The sequence below is a fragment of the Dromaius novaehollandiae genome, chromosome 26, assembly GCF_036370855.1.
Source record: "Dromaius novaehollandiae isolate bDroNov1 chromosome 26, bDroNov1.hap1, whole genome shotgun sequence".
NCBI lineage: Eukaryota > Metazoa > Chordata > Aves > Casuariiformes > Dromaiidae > Dromaius > Dromaius novaehollandiae.
In genome coordinates this window covers 3,830,648-3,848,333 of record NC_088123.1, presented here as the reverse complement: position 1 = coordinate 3,848,333, position 17,686 = coordinate 3,830,648, and the positions used below count along the sequence as shown (strand labels likewise).

Here is a 17,686-nt window from a genome sequence, read left to right as displayed (position 1 = left end):
GGTTGTGCCCAGGCATCACACTAGAGCGGTAGATAGCGTAGTCCAAATTAAGGCGTGTGTCATGGAATTTATCTCCCATCCCGTCGCTTTGGGCTGCACACTTTTTCTTAATTAAAAACAACCCCTCTCTCTTCCCCATGTTCAAACCATAGCTACATCCTGCCAAGAGCCCTGCAGCCAAGAGGGCTGACAGTCTCCTGAGACCACAACGCTGCTCTATACCAGCTTCTAAGGAGCACTTGTGAACAATGCAGCATACACTCTGCCCCTAGGAGCTAGGAGCATCACCTCCGTGGCGCCAGCAACCCTTGCCGGTTCGATCTGAGAGCTTAAAGGTTAGCCTGGAACCCAGGTCTCCTGTCTGACAGTGTGATGTGCTATCCACACAACTACCAGACTGGCCCACTGGTCTGTTGTGTAATAGTTTTGTGGAGAAAACCATAAGTGTTATGCTTAAGCAATAAGTCACTTAAACCTAATGAGCTGTTTTATGACAAAAAATTTGCTGAGTTCTTCTGTGTCACTGAATTCTTTAACTGCAGTTTATAAGCCAGAGCAGAAAAAGAAACAACTTGCTTTTGCTCTAAGGTTTGACTGAACCGTCTCTTTCCCCTTCTTGTGTGTTCAGATCCAAGGTGCTATCATCATGTCCTCCTTGATAGAAGTGGTGATCGGTCTGCTTGGCCTTCCCGGCGCCCTGCTGCGATACATCGGGCCTCTGACTATCACGCCGACTGTCGCTCTCATCGGCCTCTCCGGTTTCCAGGCAGCGGGGGAAAGAGCAGGCAAACACTGGGGTATCGCTATGTTGTAAGTACTCCTGGGCGCTCTTGACCTAGACCAGTGGGTCCCAGTTGGCAAGACATCACGCAGGAATTCTGGGGTGCAAATGAAAAACCTGAGTTTGCTTGACTACCAAAGGTGAAGTTCCCGCTTTTCAGTCACTCTTTTGGTTGTTTAATTTCCCCCCGTGTTTCAGTTGGATTTTGTTTGGAAGCTTTAACTTGCAGCTGCTGGGGCTAAGTAACTTCATGTTCTTCCAAGTGGAAGGTTGAAGTGAGCCGGGGGGCAGTGTGATTGTGACCCCCTCCTTCCCCAAAGAAAAGGTTAATGTTAACCATTAAAAGGCATTCAGTGTTCCCCTTCCTCCCTGCAAAGTCAGCTTGCCATCCAAGTGATTCCTACAGTATTAGGATTTGGCGTGATGGATCAGGATATTTTCTGGTTCAGTGCCTGTGGACCGTGAGCAAGGACAAAAAGTTGTTTATTGTGTTTATTATTCTTCATGGTGCTTTTGCAAAGAGATGTCTGTTAGCTTCTGCGGTTTGTGCCAGGATTGCCATCTGTATGTCATTCATTTTCATACTGATCCTCATTATTACTGCATGTTGTTTCAGCCTACAGGTATTGCTCTCTGACTTCGGGTTTCAGCATACTAAATTACACCAGTCACTATTTCTCTCTGTTTTCACAGCTTTTTAAATTCTAAGCTCTATAGTTCCTCTAAAACATTCTTGCTTTTATTCCTTGGATCATTTCTGGGCTTGAAGTGATGCGCAATGGCCAGAATTTCACTGGTGCAATAAAACTGTGTATTTTTCTTAAATCGAGTTGCACTAAGGTGTAACAGGGATGAAGATTACGTTGGTAGTTTCAGGGCACCCTGCAAGCTTCCCTCCCCGCCCAGTTCTCAGATAATTCTTTTAATTGCTGATGTATAAATAGGCATTTCTCTTTAGTAGACAAAAAGGCTTCTGGAGTGAGTTTGGGAGCATGATCTGCATATTTCTGTAGCTATAAATGCCAGGGAAATGTTAGAATCGAGAATAGCGTTATGGAAGGGAATAACTGAGAAAAACGAAATGAACACAATACACGAGTTGCCTGTGAGGTGGTGTGAATAGTCAGCCAAATGAGGACAGAAACCACATTTTAGGGAGACTAAATTGGCTGAAGCAGTTGAAATGTTCAATGTATAGCGAACAACTTTGTATTGGCTCTGGAAGCTGAAGGAGTGACTTGATGAGATCAGGTTCTGATCTGACTAATCTGTTTGCACAGTACTTTGAACATGTAAAGTATTCTGTAAGTGCAGCTTATGATTAAAAGGGCTGTTTAATTCTCTTTTATCTCAGATGTTAGCATCGTGAATAGTTTTGTAATTCTATTATGTTAAGCAGCTGACCCAAAGGAACACTTTATTTTGCTGTAAAACAAATTCTATGCAAGTTGGGACTAATGTTAAATTAAGCAAGTAGACCTTTGGTGAATTGGACATGGAAACCTGTAATTCGAGTTGACAGTTTGCAAATGGAAAAAATAAATCAATTTAGAAACAGGGTTTAAATATTACCCAGTCAGTAATTACTCTGGCTTCTGCCATGCAAAAATGTGCACCGGATTGCTGAAAATGTCTCTGTAGCCATCAGACCCACTCAGACTTGATCTTACAAGGTGTGGCGCTTGAAATTGTCTTGCCTGCTCTGATGAGATATAAGTAATCACGTTGCTATCTCGGACAGCAGAATAATACCTGTACAAGAGCTGTTATCCTCTGTTAGCTGCCGATGCTATTTGACAAGATTTTCAGTTTCCCAAACAGTTTTCTGACCTCACGTGTTCTAAAGGCACCAGGCTGAAATAATTTAGTTGTAAAGCCGGTCACATCATGAGCTGTAAAAACACAATATGTCCCTGAATCTGGCTTTGCCTGTACATGTGGCAAACAAAACTGTGTCTTTGGGCATTCAAAGATTTCATGATATTTTACAGTATGGCAGTAAGCCCCCCACCATGCTTTTGTAGCCCACCCCAGTCCTCCACCTGCTTTGTAGACAAACAAACTGAGAGACGGAACTCAACAGTTTTAGTGAGTCAATTTAAATTTTGTTCTGCTTTTCTCTCCTGCTTCAACCTCTGCCAAGCCATGGCGAGGATCTTTGTAATGTGTGTGTCCTCCCTGACGTTACTTACAGCCCTGCTCAAAATAAAAACCATGCTAAGTGTCCTCGGGACCGGTGTGCAGGATAGCTGCTGTTAGGAGCTGGAGTCCATCTTTCTTTAATGGGGTTTTGGAGAGGTGCCAGAGTGTTTCCCGACTGCCAGGCAAAGGTGCCTTTATCATTTGACTTCAGTCAGGGGTGAAGGCTATAAAAGACACCCCTCTTGTGCAGGGCTCTTTGTTCCTGGAGTTTGGGGAGAATAAAGCTCTTTTTTGTTTCCTGCAGACTGAAAATGATCTTGAGTGGAAAAAGGGAGGGAAGCTTAAAACCCATCTTTTTTTTTTTTTTTTTTTTTTTTTTAAATCAGTGATAAAACATAATCTCCTCGAATTTCAGAAGAGTTTTTGCTCCTTCAAACAACTTGACTCTTTGTGCAGTCTTCTCGGACTGATTTGATTTATGGTAGCTGGGCTTGCTATTGCAAAGAGAAGGATATTGCTAAAGATAAGGAGGAGAGACGTGGAAGTGTAGTGACTAATGTGTTTTAGCTGTTGCGTCCCATTCACGCCCATGTCTGTCTTTCCTGGTGTCTCATGGAGTAACAGCGTAATTAAAATATATTCTCTCCTAATGCTTCGTCTTGTGCTAAATCTGAAAATTTCCATTTATATTCTGGGTTTGAAGAGCCTAACGGGGTATCGAGTTTGTACTGGGAAAGACACTTAACATATGGATGCTAATGATATGTCTCTCTTCTCCCACCCTCCTCCTTTTTTCTCAGGACTATTTTCCTAGTATTGTTGTTTTCTCAGTATGCCAGAAATGTCAAATTTCCTTTACCAATTTACAAATCCAAGAAAGGATGGACAGCATACAGGCTGCAGCTTTTCAAAATGTTTCCTGTAAGTAACTGAGCTTGTTCTTCGATTGGCAAAGGAAAACCTAAGGATTCTATTTTTTGTCTTTTATTTTAATTAAAAAAAAAAAAACACACAGTAAAGTAGATCACAAAAATGAGATAAAAGCTTGGATGTGCTTATGGGAAACTTAACTCAATGGCTCATTTGCTAGAGGAAATAGTGCCTCCTGCAGCCTTGCCAGATCCCGTTCTGGCATCTCTCTCTGGTGAAGAGCCATTGGAGTGATGAAGATGATGGAGTGTCGGGGAGGGGAAGGGGTAGAGAAGAAGGTGTGTTTATGCACGTAATGAAAGCCTAAACTGGGCCCTCCAAAAAGGGAGGGCGAGATCATTATCTTCTGGTTTTTTGAAAGCAATACTTGGTTTCCCCATGTGAAAGCCTTCCTTTTATTTCTGTGTTGAAGTTGAAACAAATTCACTAGTTTAAGTGCTCGTTTGGAGACTTTCCCATTTGTTAGGAGAGAGGAGAGGCTTATTTTGATTCCAAAGCTTTTGTAACTGCACCTTTGTTAAATTAAAAAGCACCTAACAGATCCATTACAGGATTTACTGTTCTTCAGACTTAAAATATCACTTAAGATCATGCTAAGATAAGCGTGTTAGAGATACTCTGTGCAGGAACTGTTTGCTATTTATGAATGTTGTCAATAATCGTTTACTTTAAACAGCTTTATTTTCTCTCTCTTCTGTCACAGATTATTTTAGCTATTTTGGTGTCATGGTTGCTCTGCTTCATCTTCACGGTGACGGATGTCTTTCCCCCTGACAGTTCGAAGTATGGCTTCTACGCTCGCACAGACGCCCGCCGAGGAGTGCTCTTGGTAGCTCCGTGGTTCAAGGTTCCTTATCCTTGTAAGTATGGGGTTTTTTTTTTTTTTTCCTTTTGAGGCTGGTTTTAAGAACACACCTGTGAGCAGCTTTTCTGTCCGTTTTTGCGAGCGTTGCTAGTTTTTTCTCGGTATTAGAATCTGATACGCTTTGACATACAATAGCTGACGGGAGTCTTTTAACTGACCTAAAGGCATTGTATGTTGGGATTACAGCTTTTCTCTCGTATTTTATACTTGAATGTGGTGTCTTATGGCCTCTTCCAAGAAAGACCGAGTGCCTGTAACTTGAATTTGTGGAAAGCGCTCACAGGGTTTAAGTAGGTAAATCTGAGTTCTTGTACATGTAGCTGCATATATAATATGGGTTTTCAGGGAATGATTGCTTATCTGTACTTACTGCTGCTGTGGTCAGCTGCTATTAGTATTATGCAGTAACAGAGACAGGTTGTTATAACTCTTGTAGAGCTACTCAAGTTACTCATTCTCATTGTTGAAAAGAATTAGTATTGTAAGCAGTTTTTTTGACTTAGTACACTTCTTAACTTAGTACTCCCCCCAACACACCATTTCTGGAGTAAACACAAGTGTTAAGACATCTGCATAAACGTGTCCCGACTTTCAGAAATGGCATTAAAATTGGTCTGATGGGTGAGTCAGAGGATAGCAGTCAGTGCTAATCGAAGGACAAAAAAAAGCATTTACAAGAGAAAGCAAAATGCTTTACACTGAATCTTGTACGATATATTCTTTTGCTGGCCACCCCAAAGTTTGAAGCTGTTAAAAGCTGTTCCTTATGACTATGAGATGGAGTTGCACAACCAGTCCACACTTGCGCTGCTCAGAAGTTAACATGGTAATAACAGAGTAATATTCTACTAGAATAGAATAATAGAAATGGTTATGAATACCGGCGCGCCATAATGAGGCAGCTTCATTGTGGTTTTCCATATGCTTTGGTTCTGATTAGTCTTTAAAAGAAACCACTTCTAAAGAATTACTTGCAAGATGTATAATAGAAGGTTTTGGCGATGAAGAGGAGGGAGACTTTTCTCCACCTTGATTAGACCATTCTTATTTGTAAAGCCTTGTTCATTCATGTTGGTGTGACTTAAACTTTCTTTTGTTGTGAGAGACTCATCTATTTCAAAGAGATAAAAGCATCAAGGCAATTGCTGTGGAAGGCCTGCCAAGCTTTGCTAAGGGCTTAAATTAATCTTATTTTCTCTTCTGCAGAAATTTGGAAATGGGAGGTGCTTGTGCGTGGTCATAGCTGGTTTTTGGCTATTGTCTTCTGTAGACTAAACTCGTAACTAAAGACAGCATTTTCAGAAAAAAATCATAATTAAGTGGCATTGGCCTCACTAATGTGTGTTTTATTTATTTATTTTTTTTCTCCTCTCCCCACAAGTGGTCGTTGAAATTCGTGTCTTCTGAACAGGAGGAATTTTTTTTGGCGGGGTTTAGGGGTTTTTTTTCCAAGCGTGATCAAAGCAGTTGGTTAGGCGGTTTTTTCTCTTGCTCCTTTCATCTACTCGAACTTGCCAGACAGTGTTACTGTAAAGGGAGTTTGATTCCATTAAAGATTAATAAATTCCTGTATGTTTTGATATCTAAATTGTTTCCAGTGGAACAAGAGATTTCAGTTTTCTTTTCTTCACAGTTCAGTGGGGACTGCCAACAATTTCGGCTGCTGGAGTAATCGGGATGCTTAGCGCGGTTGTTGCTAGCATTATTGAATCAATAGGGGATTACTATGCCTGTGCCAGGTTGTCTTGTGCTCCTCCTCCTCCTATTCATGCAATAAATAGGTATGTCAAAAAAGAAATATTTATCTGTATTTTATGCTACTATTTTGTACTTTTTTTTTGCTTGAGACAAGTCAAGAATGTGTTCTGATATTAAATGTTACAATTTGGTCAAACACAGGGCCCGAAGATCTGAAATGTAGGATGTAACTGTGGTTTTGAATTATTTTGATGCTGAATGTAACAGTGGCAAGCTAGTTCTGTTTCTGCTGGGATCTCTGGCACTTACTGCTGCTGTTTCAGTAGGGACAAAACTCTGAATCGGTCCTGGAAGCAGTGCAGCTTGTTCAATTCACCTGAAATGTAATTTTAAGAGTAGAGGGGGGCTCTGAATTTGACTTGGTTATTCTGTATTTTCTTCAGTTCTTTAAGAACATGGGTATCTAGAATGTGGGCACCTGAGAGACAGAAGACAGAACCTATGTTGTTTCTCCAGGTGTGTTGGAGCTTGAAACACTGATTAAAATAAACCATGCAGGACAAATACTTCGACAGGCACCTACATAGCACGCAGTTGTAAAGCGCTGTCTGAAATGAATCTGTGTTAATACAAGTTTGGCTTTTGCTTGTTTGTGAATTACAGAGGGATTTTCATTGAGGGTCTTTCCTGTGTTTTGGACGGAGTATTTGGGACGGGGAACGGATCCACTTCTTCCAGCCCTAACATTGGTGTCTTGGGCATCACGAAGGTATGTGCTTTACCTTGATCAGCCAGTGACTTGAATATTATTTTCAAGAAAGAATACTACATACTATTTTCTGCAGACAAACTTTACACAGTATTTGGAATTTACTTAGTCTGTACCAACCATTGCCTGATGGAAATCGATTCCTGATTAGGACCCCCAAAAGCTTTTCATTCAAAGTAAAAGCAGTTAGAAAACCTACAGAAAGGAGATGATATTAAATAAACTATCCCTTTGAAAACCTAGAAGGTATTCCAGGGTGTTTGGGTTTTTTATTTTTTTATTTTTAAGTTGAGGCTCAGACACTGTGAACTGTATAGAAATTGATATTCTTTTAGCCATCTTGGCCCTGAAAGTATCAGTAGAGGAGAGCTGAATATTTTTAATTTCTCATTTTGACACATGATGAAATGCAACTTGAGATCCTTGGATCTTATCTGCATCTGTGCTAGGACATTACATGGACACAGCTAGAGCAGGAGCTTGCGGTCAAGGTAATTTCAAAGTTAAATATACCCTAAATATTTGCCCTCATCATGATACGTTTATAAAGCACTGAGCATGCTTAGGGGGTTACAGATTTTTGGGGTGTTACTCAGCAAAAATATATAAGCGCCCGAGGAGTTCCTATGGAACCGGCAGGATTATTCATGTGCTGAATTGTCCATGTGCTCGAATGCCTTGCTGAACTGGGAGACCTTGGGCTGCAGATAGATTCGCTTGATGTTGTTAGTTTAACCTTGCTAAAAAATACCAGCAAAATTGCCAGGAGTAATTTATGTTGTGAATACGTACATTTTGTTGCGTTATTTGGCTTGGAAGCTATAAATCTACTTCTTGCATGCGGGAATAACTCATCCCTCTGACTTAATGCAGCAGAGATGGTGAATTTATCTTCGGCCATTTTTTTTCCTGCACAAAGGACAAGTCTGTTTGCTTTTAGGACAGAATATAAATACTAATAGCACCATCTGCTGTCTGTGTAAGTCTCTTCCTTTCAGTCGTTGATGGAAATTTCCTAGAAGAAATTCTAGCTACAAAAAGCGTTGAAGAAAGATTTATTCAGTTCTGTCCTCTGTTTCTGCCACTGACTTCGTTGCAGTTGATATCAGTTAACAGCCCTTTCTTATTAACAGGCTGCAGAAATAAGTGTACTTTTTGCTTTGGAACAACAAAAAATGAATGTTTAACCAGCAGCTGTTACAGAGATGAAAATTAAATACAGTTAGGTTTGTTCAGAGAGCATCATTAAAAGTGAATATGCCTGATTCACAATGGCACAGCTGGATGGCTGCGCTCCAGTGTTTTGTCTTGTTTTCCCGTCTGCATGCTCGTTCCTAAAAACCTAGTAGTTTGCAACTTAAATTTGTATCAAAATAGATTTTATCCTTTTTTTGGCATGTGTACTCTGCTGTTTATTTGGGAGAAGAAATCTTTAGTGCTCACGAGCACAGACTACATAGTGATCTTCTTATACCAGTGTAATAATGTTTGAAAAGGCGTTTGCCTTTTTTGAAGTCAGTATAGAACTTGATTTTGAGGCTTTAACTGGAGCAAAAACGTTGCGAAGCCTTGGGGCTAGTCTCTGAGTGAGTTTGACTTGGTGAAAAGTGAATAGATTAAATCTGATTTGTTGGGCCAAAATTATAGGCAGCCTATGCCATAACGTTGATGGAATGGATACTCGGCAAGATACTCGGTCCTGTATCCTCTATTCGTGCATGCCAAAATAATCATTTGCAGTGTGTGCGTGAGTGTCTGGGAATAAGTATGCAGTTCTAGCTCAGTGCTGAAAATCTCAGTTGGGACTTGATTTGTTTGGCTTGTAATGATTGATTGTTTGCATAAATCAACGTCATTATCGTGCGGAGGTAGTTTTTTAAAGAATCTGCATATTTCGTAAAGCAAAATATTTTTGGAGCGAGATATTGGTCATGAGGAAATGAATATTTTTATAAAAAACAGAGAAAGATGCAAGCAAACTTTAATTGTTATTCTACTGAATCATCCATATTTACTAGTCTAGCTTCTTTCTGTATCTGAATGCCTCCCATCTAACAGTTGAGCTGTGAATAATATTTGAGGAACAAAGTACTTTTACCCTAGATGTTTCTACTATTATCTTTTCTTAAATTTAGATGGTTTGATAGTAGCATAAGTTATAGTACTGCTTTCTAAAACTTCTAACACACATATGTGCGTGCATTTATTGAAGCGCTAGTATGATGCTTCACTTCAGTGTTTCTGTTTCTGTATGTGAGGCACTTGGCTCGGTCACACTTAATAAACAAATTAAAATTAACTTCTCCGTGAAGCTTAATACTCTATCACAGAAGTCTGCAAAGAGCTTTGCTGGAAACCACCTTCACAGCGTAACCAATTTTTTGTGCCCGGTACACCTCACATGCAAGTATAACAGTGTTATGTTGTACGTTCATGCTCAGCAACTGCTATTACAACATAATGTTGGAGAAATACTGCGCTGAGTTTGAATGCTTAAAATAAAAATGGGAAGGAAATGAAGACGTTCGGTTTCACAATGTTAGCGCAACCGTTTTGCATACGAAATGTATTCAGCTCCGATGTTGGGGAGAGATGTAAAATGACTTGATAATGTCTGTCTGGAAAGTCTGTGCCTCCTCCAAGTGCACGGCCTGGCAGGTAACCGGTGTATGCGTTCTTGCGTAAAGGGCAGCAGCACGTGGAACTCCTTTTCTGTTTGCGTTACAGTTGACCAGTTCACCATCTCTCCTCATTATGATCTATTTATTTTCTTTACTGTAGATGGGACCCTGCCACCTTTCATGGTTATTGTGGCCATAGCAGTTACAGGCTATGTTAATATGATTTTAAGGTGGCTTAATGTTAATGGAAAACAGGCAAAATCAAACAAAGCTGTGTTAGAATTGGATCGCAGCCATGTTACGGCAGAGTCCTCCAAGGCATTTGTAAATGCTCTGCAGCCTGTTTTTTAACACCACAAAAAGTATGCCCAGAAGCTTGAAAAGAAGTCTTAAAACGTGACAGTCAAAAGTTTTAATTCATGAGGACCTTCAGGTTTTTTTCCAAGGTTTGCGTTTTGAGGCTGTGCGAGAAATAGTCTCCGATATGTTAACTCAGACAAAATTCTCTTCATTTTACATCGGAGCAGAACAGTTGCCGCTGTCTTCTGGGTTTCATCTGAAGAGAGAGTGTGAAAGAATAAAAAAAAATAAAATGCTGAAGCATAAAGCTGGCCTAAATGCTCACTCTTCCGCTGTCCTTTTCTCTTTGTTCTCCTGCAGGTTGGAAGTCGGAGGGTTATTCAGTATGGTGCAGCCTTCATGCTCTTGCTTGGAATGGTCGGCAAGTTCAGCGCTCTCTTTGCATCGCTGCCGGACCCCGTGCTTGGTGCCCTCTTCTGCACTCTCTTTGGTAACGTATGTTTTCTTGCTCCTCTTCGTGTACTGTGTGGCTGTGATATCTTTTTACTCCAGTGCGTGTGTTTATGTACATTCTCACGGTTTCTTAGAAAAAGGCTGTCTAAACGCTGAGGCTTGTTTTGTTTTTGTTTAGGAATGATTACAGCTGTGGGTCTGTCTAATCTCCAGTTCATAGATTTAAATTCTTCTCGTAACCTGTTTGTACTTGGATTTTCCATTTTCTTTGGACTTGTCCTTCCAAGCTATCTCAAACAAAATCCACTGGTCACAGGTACGTGTTTCTGTTCACTTGCATGAAGCATGCTTTTACCTAATACCCGGCATACCAACTACGTACAGGTACAAAGTAACTTAAAGGGTAAAGAGTAAAAGCAAAATATTGATGAGACAATAAAAGCTATAGATAAGAAGGCAGGTGTGTTCAGAGGTGGACAGATATTGAGGTGCTGAGAACGGAGTTGGGTGTTTCAGTGGATACATCTGAAGCGTTGCTGCCTTCTCTGGGTAAGAGTGTAGAGCAACGCGAGGAGACAGTTCCCAGCTGGACTGGGAAAAGGTCTTAAAAGGTAAATCTGAATTGTAAATGATGTTGAAAGAACAAGGGGGAGTATTAAATTAGAGCATGAAAACTAGGAATTTGTGTTAGTATTTGAACATTTTAGTCACTGTGGACATGCTTTTTGAAACTGAATTTTTTTGAAACTGAATTTTAATGGACTAGGTTTTGGACCGTTAGCCAGTTACAGTTTTAGTGAATTCACAGAGAAGGTATTTTTTATTTCTACCATTCAGTAGTGGTGGTAATAACAATGTACAGCATCAGAGGAAAACTCTGTATGGGAACACTTAACTTGATAAAAGATACATTGAAGTAACTTTTTAAAATTATTTTTAAATTACCCAGTTGTGTCTGCAGTAGAAACTAAAACAGAATTTCATTGCATCTTTATAAGCAATTGAAAGTTCATGGAGTTATGCCTGGGGAAAGAAGGGGTCCCCGTGGGTGGACTATGTTGGTTAAAGTTTCTTCTGAATCTATTCCCACGTGGTTTTAAGAGTCCTGTTTGAGCAGATGCCTCAGCGACCTCAATGGCACGTTTTCCCAGTTGAGCTGCATGTAAATCAGTAGGATGTGCATATGTATGATAAAAGTACAAGCTCTGAATAAATTCTTTTCCTTTTCTGTCCTTCTAGGAATAGCGGGCATTGATCAAGTATTGAATGTTCTCCTCACTACAGCCATGTTCGTTGGTGGTTGCGTTGCGTTTATTTTGGATAATACCATTCCAGGTCAGCTTTGTGTTGTTTCATTTGAAATAATAACTATCTTTCTGACTGAGGAGAGCGTTTTAGGGAGGCAGAAGATGAGAAAGAGATTGCTGGTTCTTCTCTTGATTTTCTTTAAACACCGAGAGCAAACTGCTTCACAGCAGCCTGCCTCAGTTTCTTCAAGTGCACTTTGAATCTTCAAGTTCAGGTTTCTGTAGTATTGAAGAGAGTAGTAATGTATTTATATGTATATATGTGTGTGTCTGTGAGTATCTGTATTAATTTTCTTTTTGTTTGAACTTCTAGGAAGCCCTGAAGAAAGGGGAATAAGGAAATGGAAGAAAGGGGTTGGTAAAGGAAGCAAGTCGCTGGATGGCATGGAAACGTACGATTTGCCCTTTGGCATGAACTTTATCAAAAAATACAGGTGTTTCAGCTTCCTGCCAATCAGCCCTACCTTTATGGGCTACACGTGGAAAGGCTTCAGGAAAAGCAGTAACTGCAGGAGTTCAGACGAAGACTCGGAAGCTACAGTATAGCCTTAGTTGAAATTATATTATCTAGTTGTAGTAAAAGATGTATTTGCAGTTTCTTGCTGATTAAGAAGCATTAAAATATATGTTTTGTATATCTGCATTTAAATTCTGGAACCAGAGCTGAGACGGGTTTAAAAAAAAAAAAAAAAAAAAAAAGCTTTCCTGTTGTGGGTGGTGGTAGCCAGATCTAGTGTCTCTGGGTCAAACTTTCAAATGCTCCTCTGTTCACTTTTCAAAAGCTTTAGATATCTATGCACCTAAGTCTGTTTTTATTTTAAACGGAGCTTAGGTTCCTAAAGTATTTAGGTGCTATTGAAAATGTTACTCTTTATGGTGATTTTTTTATTTAAGTCATTGATGCTGGCGTTTTTGGCACGTTCATTGCTGGCAATGTTAGTTACGCCAGAAAATTTGAATCCTGTGAAAAGAAAAAAACTTGTACTTCTAAACACAACATCGAATCAACGTAGTATTGTTTTCCAGTTGCTAGTTCACACATTCCATATTTTCAGACCCCTGTAAACCAGACTTAGTTTGTACTGGCAAATCATGAGGATTTTCTTTTCTTTTTTTTGAGTTATTGATAGTTGAGTCAGATTTCCAGCGTGAGACAGACGTTCCCGTACTAACCTTTGCCGCTGAAAACTACGGCCGACTTCTGTTAGCTTAGTGCTGTTCAAGGAGCCACTCATTTCATGCCAGTTTGCATTTTTAGGCGTTTGCTTTTTCTGCCTGGCGTCGAACCACCTCGTTATTGTCCAGGTGCAGGTTTTCTTTAAAGGGACATATATAGCTTTAGTTTTACGAAGATGGGAAACTTTTAACTTCCGATGGGACCCAATAACAGTTCTTACAGCGCGATGCCTGTATCCAGCTAGACGACGCAGAGGTTTCCCGAAGGAAAATGGTAATTCATTAAGCACTTTGAAGCAATTAAGGTCTGCATGTGTGCAGCTTTCCCCATCAGGAAAATGCTGCCAGCATTCGCTTATTTGGATCTGTACAAAATTTTCTTCCTTGGCTGTCGAGGTCTGGTGCTGCCCAAGTGTGGCTTACGTTACATTGCCTCCTTTTCGTTTCTCTTCGTGGGGCGCCTTCCAAAGCTCGCTTCTTTTACAAAGGTGATCTTCTTTTGTAGCGGAGACACTACATTTGATGTCCTCATCCACTGGATGGTTTAACGGGTATTGGGTCCAATCAGGGCACCATTCAGATTTTTTTCCTGGAATAGTCTCAGCTCTGATGTTACGTGGGTGTTCATGCTCATCATGCGTTCATAATTAAAAGTTTTATTCATGTTTAATGTTCTTACTGTTGCAAGTTAGTTTTAGACTTCAGTGTGGCCCCAAAAGCATTTTTAAGCTGTGGAGATCATCAGGGAAATGTAGTGTAATGTAATTTCAAGGCCAGTATGCTCTACGGTGCTTGCGTTTTGTATTCCTGGGAAAAAAAAAAAAGGTAACAGTAGATCCTGTAATTCACTAATATATTTATCAAACTTTGACTACTGGACACGAGCGCAGGAACTCTGTTTTCTCCGAGTCGACTTCCAGGTGAATTTGTTATTGGTTAGTGAAGCATGGAAGGGTTTGGGTGGGGAGGGCGAGGAAGGAGCTTAATGGATCAGTACTGAGTAGTGTAGAATCGCAACGATTCCATTCATATCGTTTTCAGCATGTCATGGCTGTTTCCAGAAACTATCTTATACCGCTTTTTTTCCATAGCGAAGCATGTGTGTGTTCCCGCTTCAGGGAACTTTCAGTAGTTTGCAGTCTTGGTGTCAATTGGACTATCTCGAAAGCTGGTCAGAAGAGTTACTGTAGAATAGACAATTTAGTTTGCCTGTGAAACTAAGTCTTTTTATAATTTTAAAATGTTTCCTCTTTGGGTAGTGAGGTGTTAGATTTTTTTCACATCCACTTGCAGATAGTTGGAGCGCGGAGACCTCTAATCAGTGGCACAAAGCTTCCAAATTTCCCAACTTTATATGCAACCAAAGATGTGTGGGAGAGATGGGGAAATTCAAGAAGAAGGGGCTGAAAAAGAAAAAGGAGGAAGGAGGAAAAAAAAAAAAGGAACAAAAAAGAAAAAGCCATCTGTTTACGGTGGCTATAATCATGTGAAATGCCAAAGTTGGTTAATTTATAAAGGTTGAGAAAGGGAAGCAAAAGCTTTGGCTTTAAAAGTGTCACCTCTTAAATATTTCAGTGCTTCAAGCCCAGTGATTGCACCGGGCACAGGATACGGCAGTGCAACCTGCGTTTTGAGGCTTTTCTGACCTTCTCCCCCCAGATACTCTCACGATAGCATGAATGCTTATCCAGTGAAGAGATGAGGCAGTGAGAAATGTTCTTCTCTCGCGTTTGGATGGAGTGAGGCTGTACATGTTCTTTACAGCCTTACCTTGAACATGTTGGAAAGAGTTGCCAGTTGGATGTGATGCTGGAGTCAAATTATAAGGCGATGAACCCAAGGACTTTTGTTTTTCCTTCCCCGGGGCAGAATACCAACCTTTTTTTGCAGTGTAAGAAAGAATACTGGAATAAGTGAAGTCAGATTATTCTGTCAGATTTTTGGAGTTAATCCTTTCTTGGCTTTTGGTCCTGCCATACTGGTTCTGTCGACTGGCGGAGAGGAGCATGGTAGCGTTTAGTTGGCATGCTTTGCTTTTCTAGCCACTTAACTTGGTAACACTAAAGTAAGTAGCTGTAGTTAGCCGACGTTTTCGTAACGAAATTTATATAACGTGTAACATGAGACGACAACTGTCTTAATCTCATTAGGATATGAATGGTTAAAGATGAGCCTTGGTTTTGCAAAGGAGACCTGCTGAAACGCCTGTTATAGCAAAAGGTTATAACGAAGTCATTGGCAGTACCTTAAATGTACAGGGAATGTTTTGATGCGACCGCGGCGCTCGGGATGCCTCCGGGTGCATCTCTCCGAGGCTTTGCCCGAAGGGAAGGACGGAGCTCCTAGGCAGTTCCCCTTTCTTATGCCACTGGAATGATCCCGGCGCTGCCAGTCGAAGGAGACGCACATGCAATGTTTGCTTTTTTTTTTGGTGAGGGAAATGCTGAGAATTGCCCCCATTTTTGTACAGTTGAGGCAGGTGATTGTGGACCTTAGCTACCGCTCCGGCGCGCGTTTGGCTCGTTGCGAGGGCTGTTGGGAAGCGCCGTGGCCTTCGGAGGCGCGCGGCTGTGCTGCTGCAGCTGGCAGACGTGTTGCAGAGGATTAACTTGCAATTCAGAGAAGCATTTAAATCCTTAGCGCTTGTTGTTTACGTCCGGGCTTTGATGGGTAAGAGGTAGCTAGGTGCAGAAACGCGACTGTAAATGCAATACTGTATTTTTCCTACGTGTGTAACTGCCTGCCTTTCCAACTGCTAAACTGAACAAAACCACGTACAGAAGACAACGCCTGAGAGAGGAGAGGCGACGTTTCAGCCAGACGTTAAGACAGAAGGGCAAATATTCATGGTAGAAATATCATTTTGTCATATCAAAGATGGTATAAATGTATGCAAAACAAAATAACTTGGGACTTTTGATATTGTATTTTTTTTTTAGGTTAAATTAAGAATTCTTGCTGACATGTTTAAACACATTTTCTAAAGCAAATACTTACAAATTATGCCTATGGAAATGTAGGTTTCATAGCGAACTTAGCTATGACTGACTAACGTTGTCATATTAGACTGTGGCGACCGAGGAGCTTAACGAGCTGCCTCGTGCAGAAAGTTCAAACTTAAACCCAGAATTTGCTTTATGCCTTTTAATACTGACTTTCAATATGGCAACTTGGTTTGTACATGAATATTGCAGTATTTTATTTCCATATATTAAAAATAACATTTCCACCCAGGATCATGGCCGCAGTCTTCCTGGGAGGGAGTGGTATGATTGTCATGACAATGTCATGTGATGGTAGAATTTCTTCATTGACGAATCTATAGTAGTTGTGTATACTTTATTTACCCATGTTTATGTTACTACCAAAAACTAAAGGGTTTCTTTATTGTTCATCTCCCTACTGAAATCGTGGTACTCCCAGTGCACAATTGACGCTTGCAAACTGAAATCCTCGGTCCTATTTATACCACAAGCAGCATCAGTCGAGCGAGACCGGTCGATTATACCGACGCGTCCTTGCCGAAAGGCGTCGGAAATGGCGCATTTTGTGGTATAAACAGCACTGCGGGCACATGTGGTTTCAAAAGAGCCAGCTTCTAATGGTTCGAGTTAGCCATTAGATGTTTACACGCGATCTAAAGCAACCTGTGCTTAACATGATTTGTATATTGATGTAGAAAATGCATGTGACAGACCAGCACAACCTACCGTGTTTTTTTTTTTAAGTGGCCTTCTTAAACCAAAAATGACATTTTTCTTTTCTTCTTTTAAGGGGGGAGCGAGTGGGTCGCGCTTTTTGCCGAAAACTTCCCACTTGGTGCATGTTCCTTAGTATTTCTCGTTAAGGCTGATGGCCTTTTTGGGCATGGGGTGACGGTTACTCTCTGCTCTCATGTGTTATAGCTGTGATAGGTCATTGCAGTATTGGAGGAGGCCACAAGTTTGCCAGTGTTTCGCTTCTGCCCATGAGTCTAAACAGCTTAGTGCTGGGCTGCTTTACGTATTGGGGATCCGTGTTGGGAAACATCCACAATATTCCTGTCTAGTTATAATTTGACTGTGACTGTGCATCGTCATCTGTACATATAGATATGAGAGATATATTTAGAATTGCCTTGTGTATTTTCCGGCATTTACTACATCTTTCCCGGTAAATCATCTTGCTGCCAGTCCAAATTATTGTACTTTGTCTGTTTATAACAACCTTTGGCGTAACAAACTATTGACTGTTCTTAGGCAGTGGGGATATTTTTTTTTTCCATGACTTTTTTGTGACTGACTTTGGCTGTAAAACTTTTTTGTTACACAGCAAGTTTTTTTTTTTCCTGAGATGTGTAATTCCTTTATGGATTTTTTTTTTTAATTTCATATTTTTTTCTAACATGGCTTCATTAAACAAATATTTAAAAATGTAATATTTGGACCAGATGTTGTGAATAATAGTAGATAAAGCTATTTTATTCTGTATTTTTAAAGCTGTTCAGTATAAATAAACGCGGGCATAGATGCAACTTGGCAGCGTGGTGTTATACTTGCTTTTAAAAAATCCTCGTGGAGTCGACAGCTTGGGAATCCCGGTGATGTCAGCATTAACTTTAAAGATTTAACTTTTCAAGACTAGCGCCTCTTTGTAGCAAGCACC

At 40.5% G+C, this 17,686-nt stretch overlaps 1 protein-coding gene across 6 annotated transcripts in view; it reads left to right on the top strand.

The window, feature by feature from the left end:
* SLC23A2 (solute carrier family 23 member 2) overlaps window positions 1-17,555 on the top strand; it is a 62,745-nt gene extending 45,190 nt beyond the window's left edge. For all 6 annotated transcript variants that reach the window (XM_064497735.1, XM_064497732.1, XM_064497733.1 and 3 more), the window contains 9 exons: window positions 629-810; window positions 3,724-3,844; window positions 4,557-4,713; window positions 6,352-6,499; window positions 7,080-7,185; window positions 10,467-10,596; window positions 10,738-10,875; window positions 11,799-11,894; window positions 12,180-17,555. In XM_064497735.1, coding sequence (XP_064353805.1) covers window positions 629-810; window positions 3,724-3,844; window positions 4,557-4,713; window positions 6,352-6,499; window positions 7,080-7,185; window positions 10,467-10,596; window positions 10,738-10,875; window positions 11,799-11,894; window positions 12,180-12,412 — 1,311 coding nt within the window. In that variant the 3' untranslated portion in view covers window positions 12,413-17,555. The remainder of the gene's footprint in view (window positions 1-628; window positions 811-3,723; window positions 3,845-4,556; window positions 4,714-6,351; window positions 6,500-7,079; window positions 7,186-10,466; window positions 10,597-10,737; window positions 10,876-11,798; window positions 11,895-12,179) is intronic.
* Window positions 17,556-17,686: the final 131 nt, after the last annotated feature.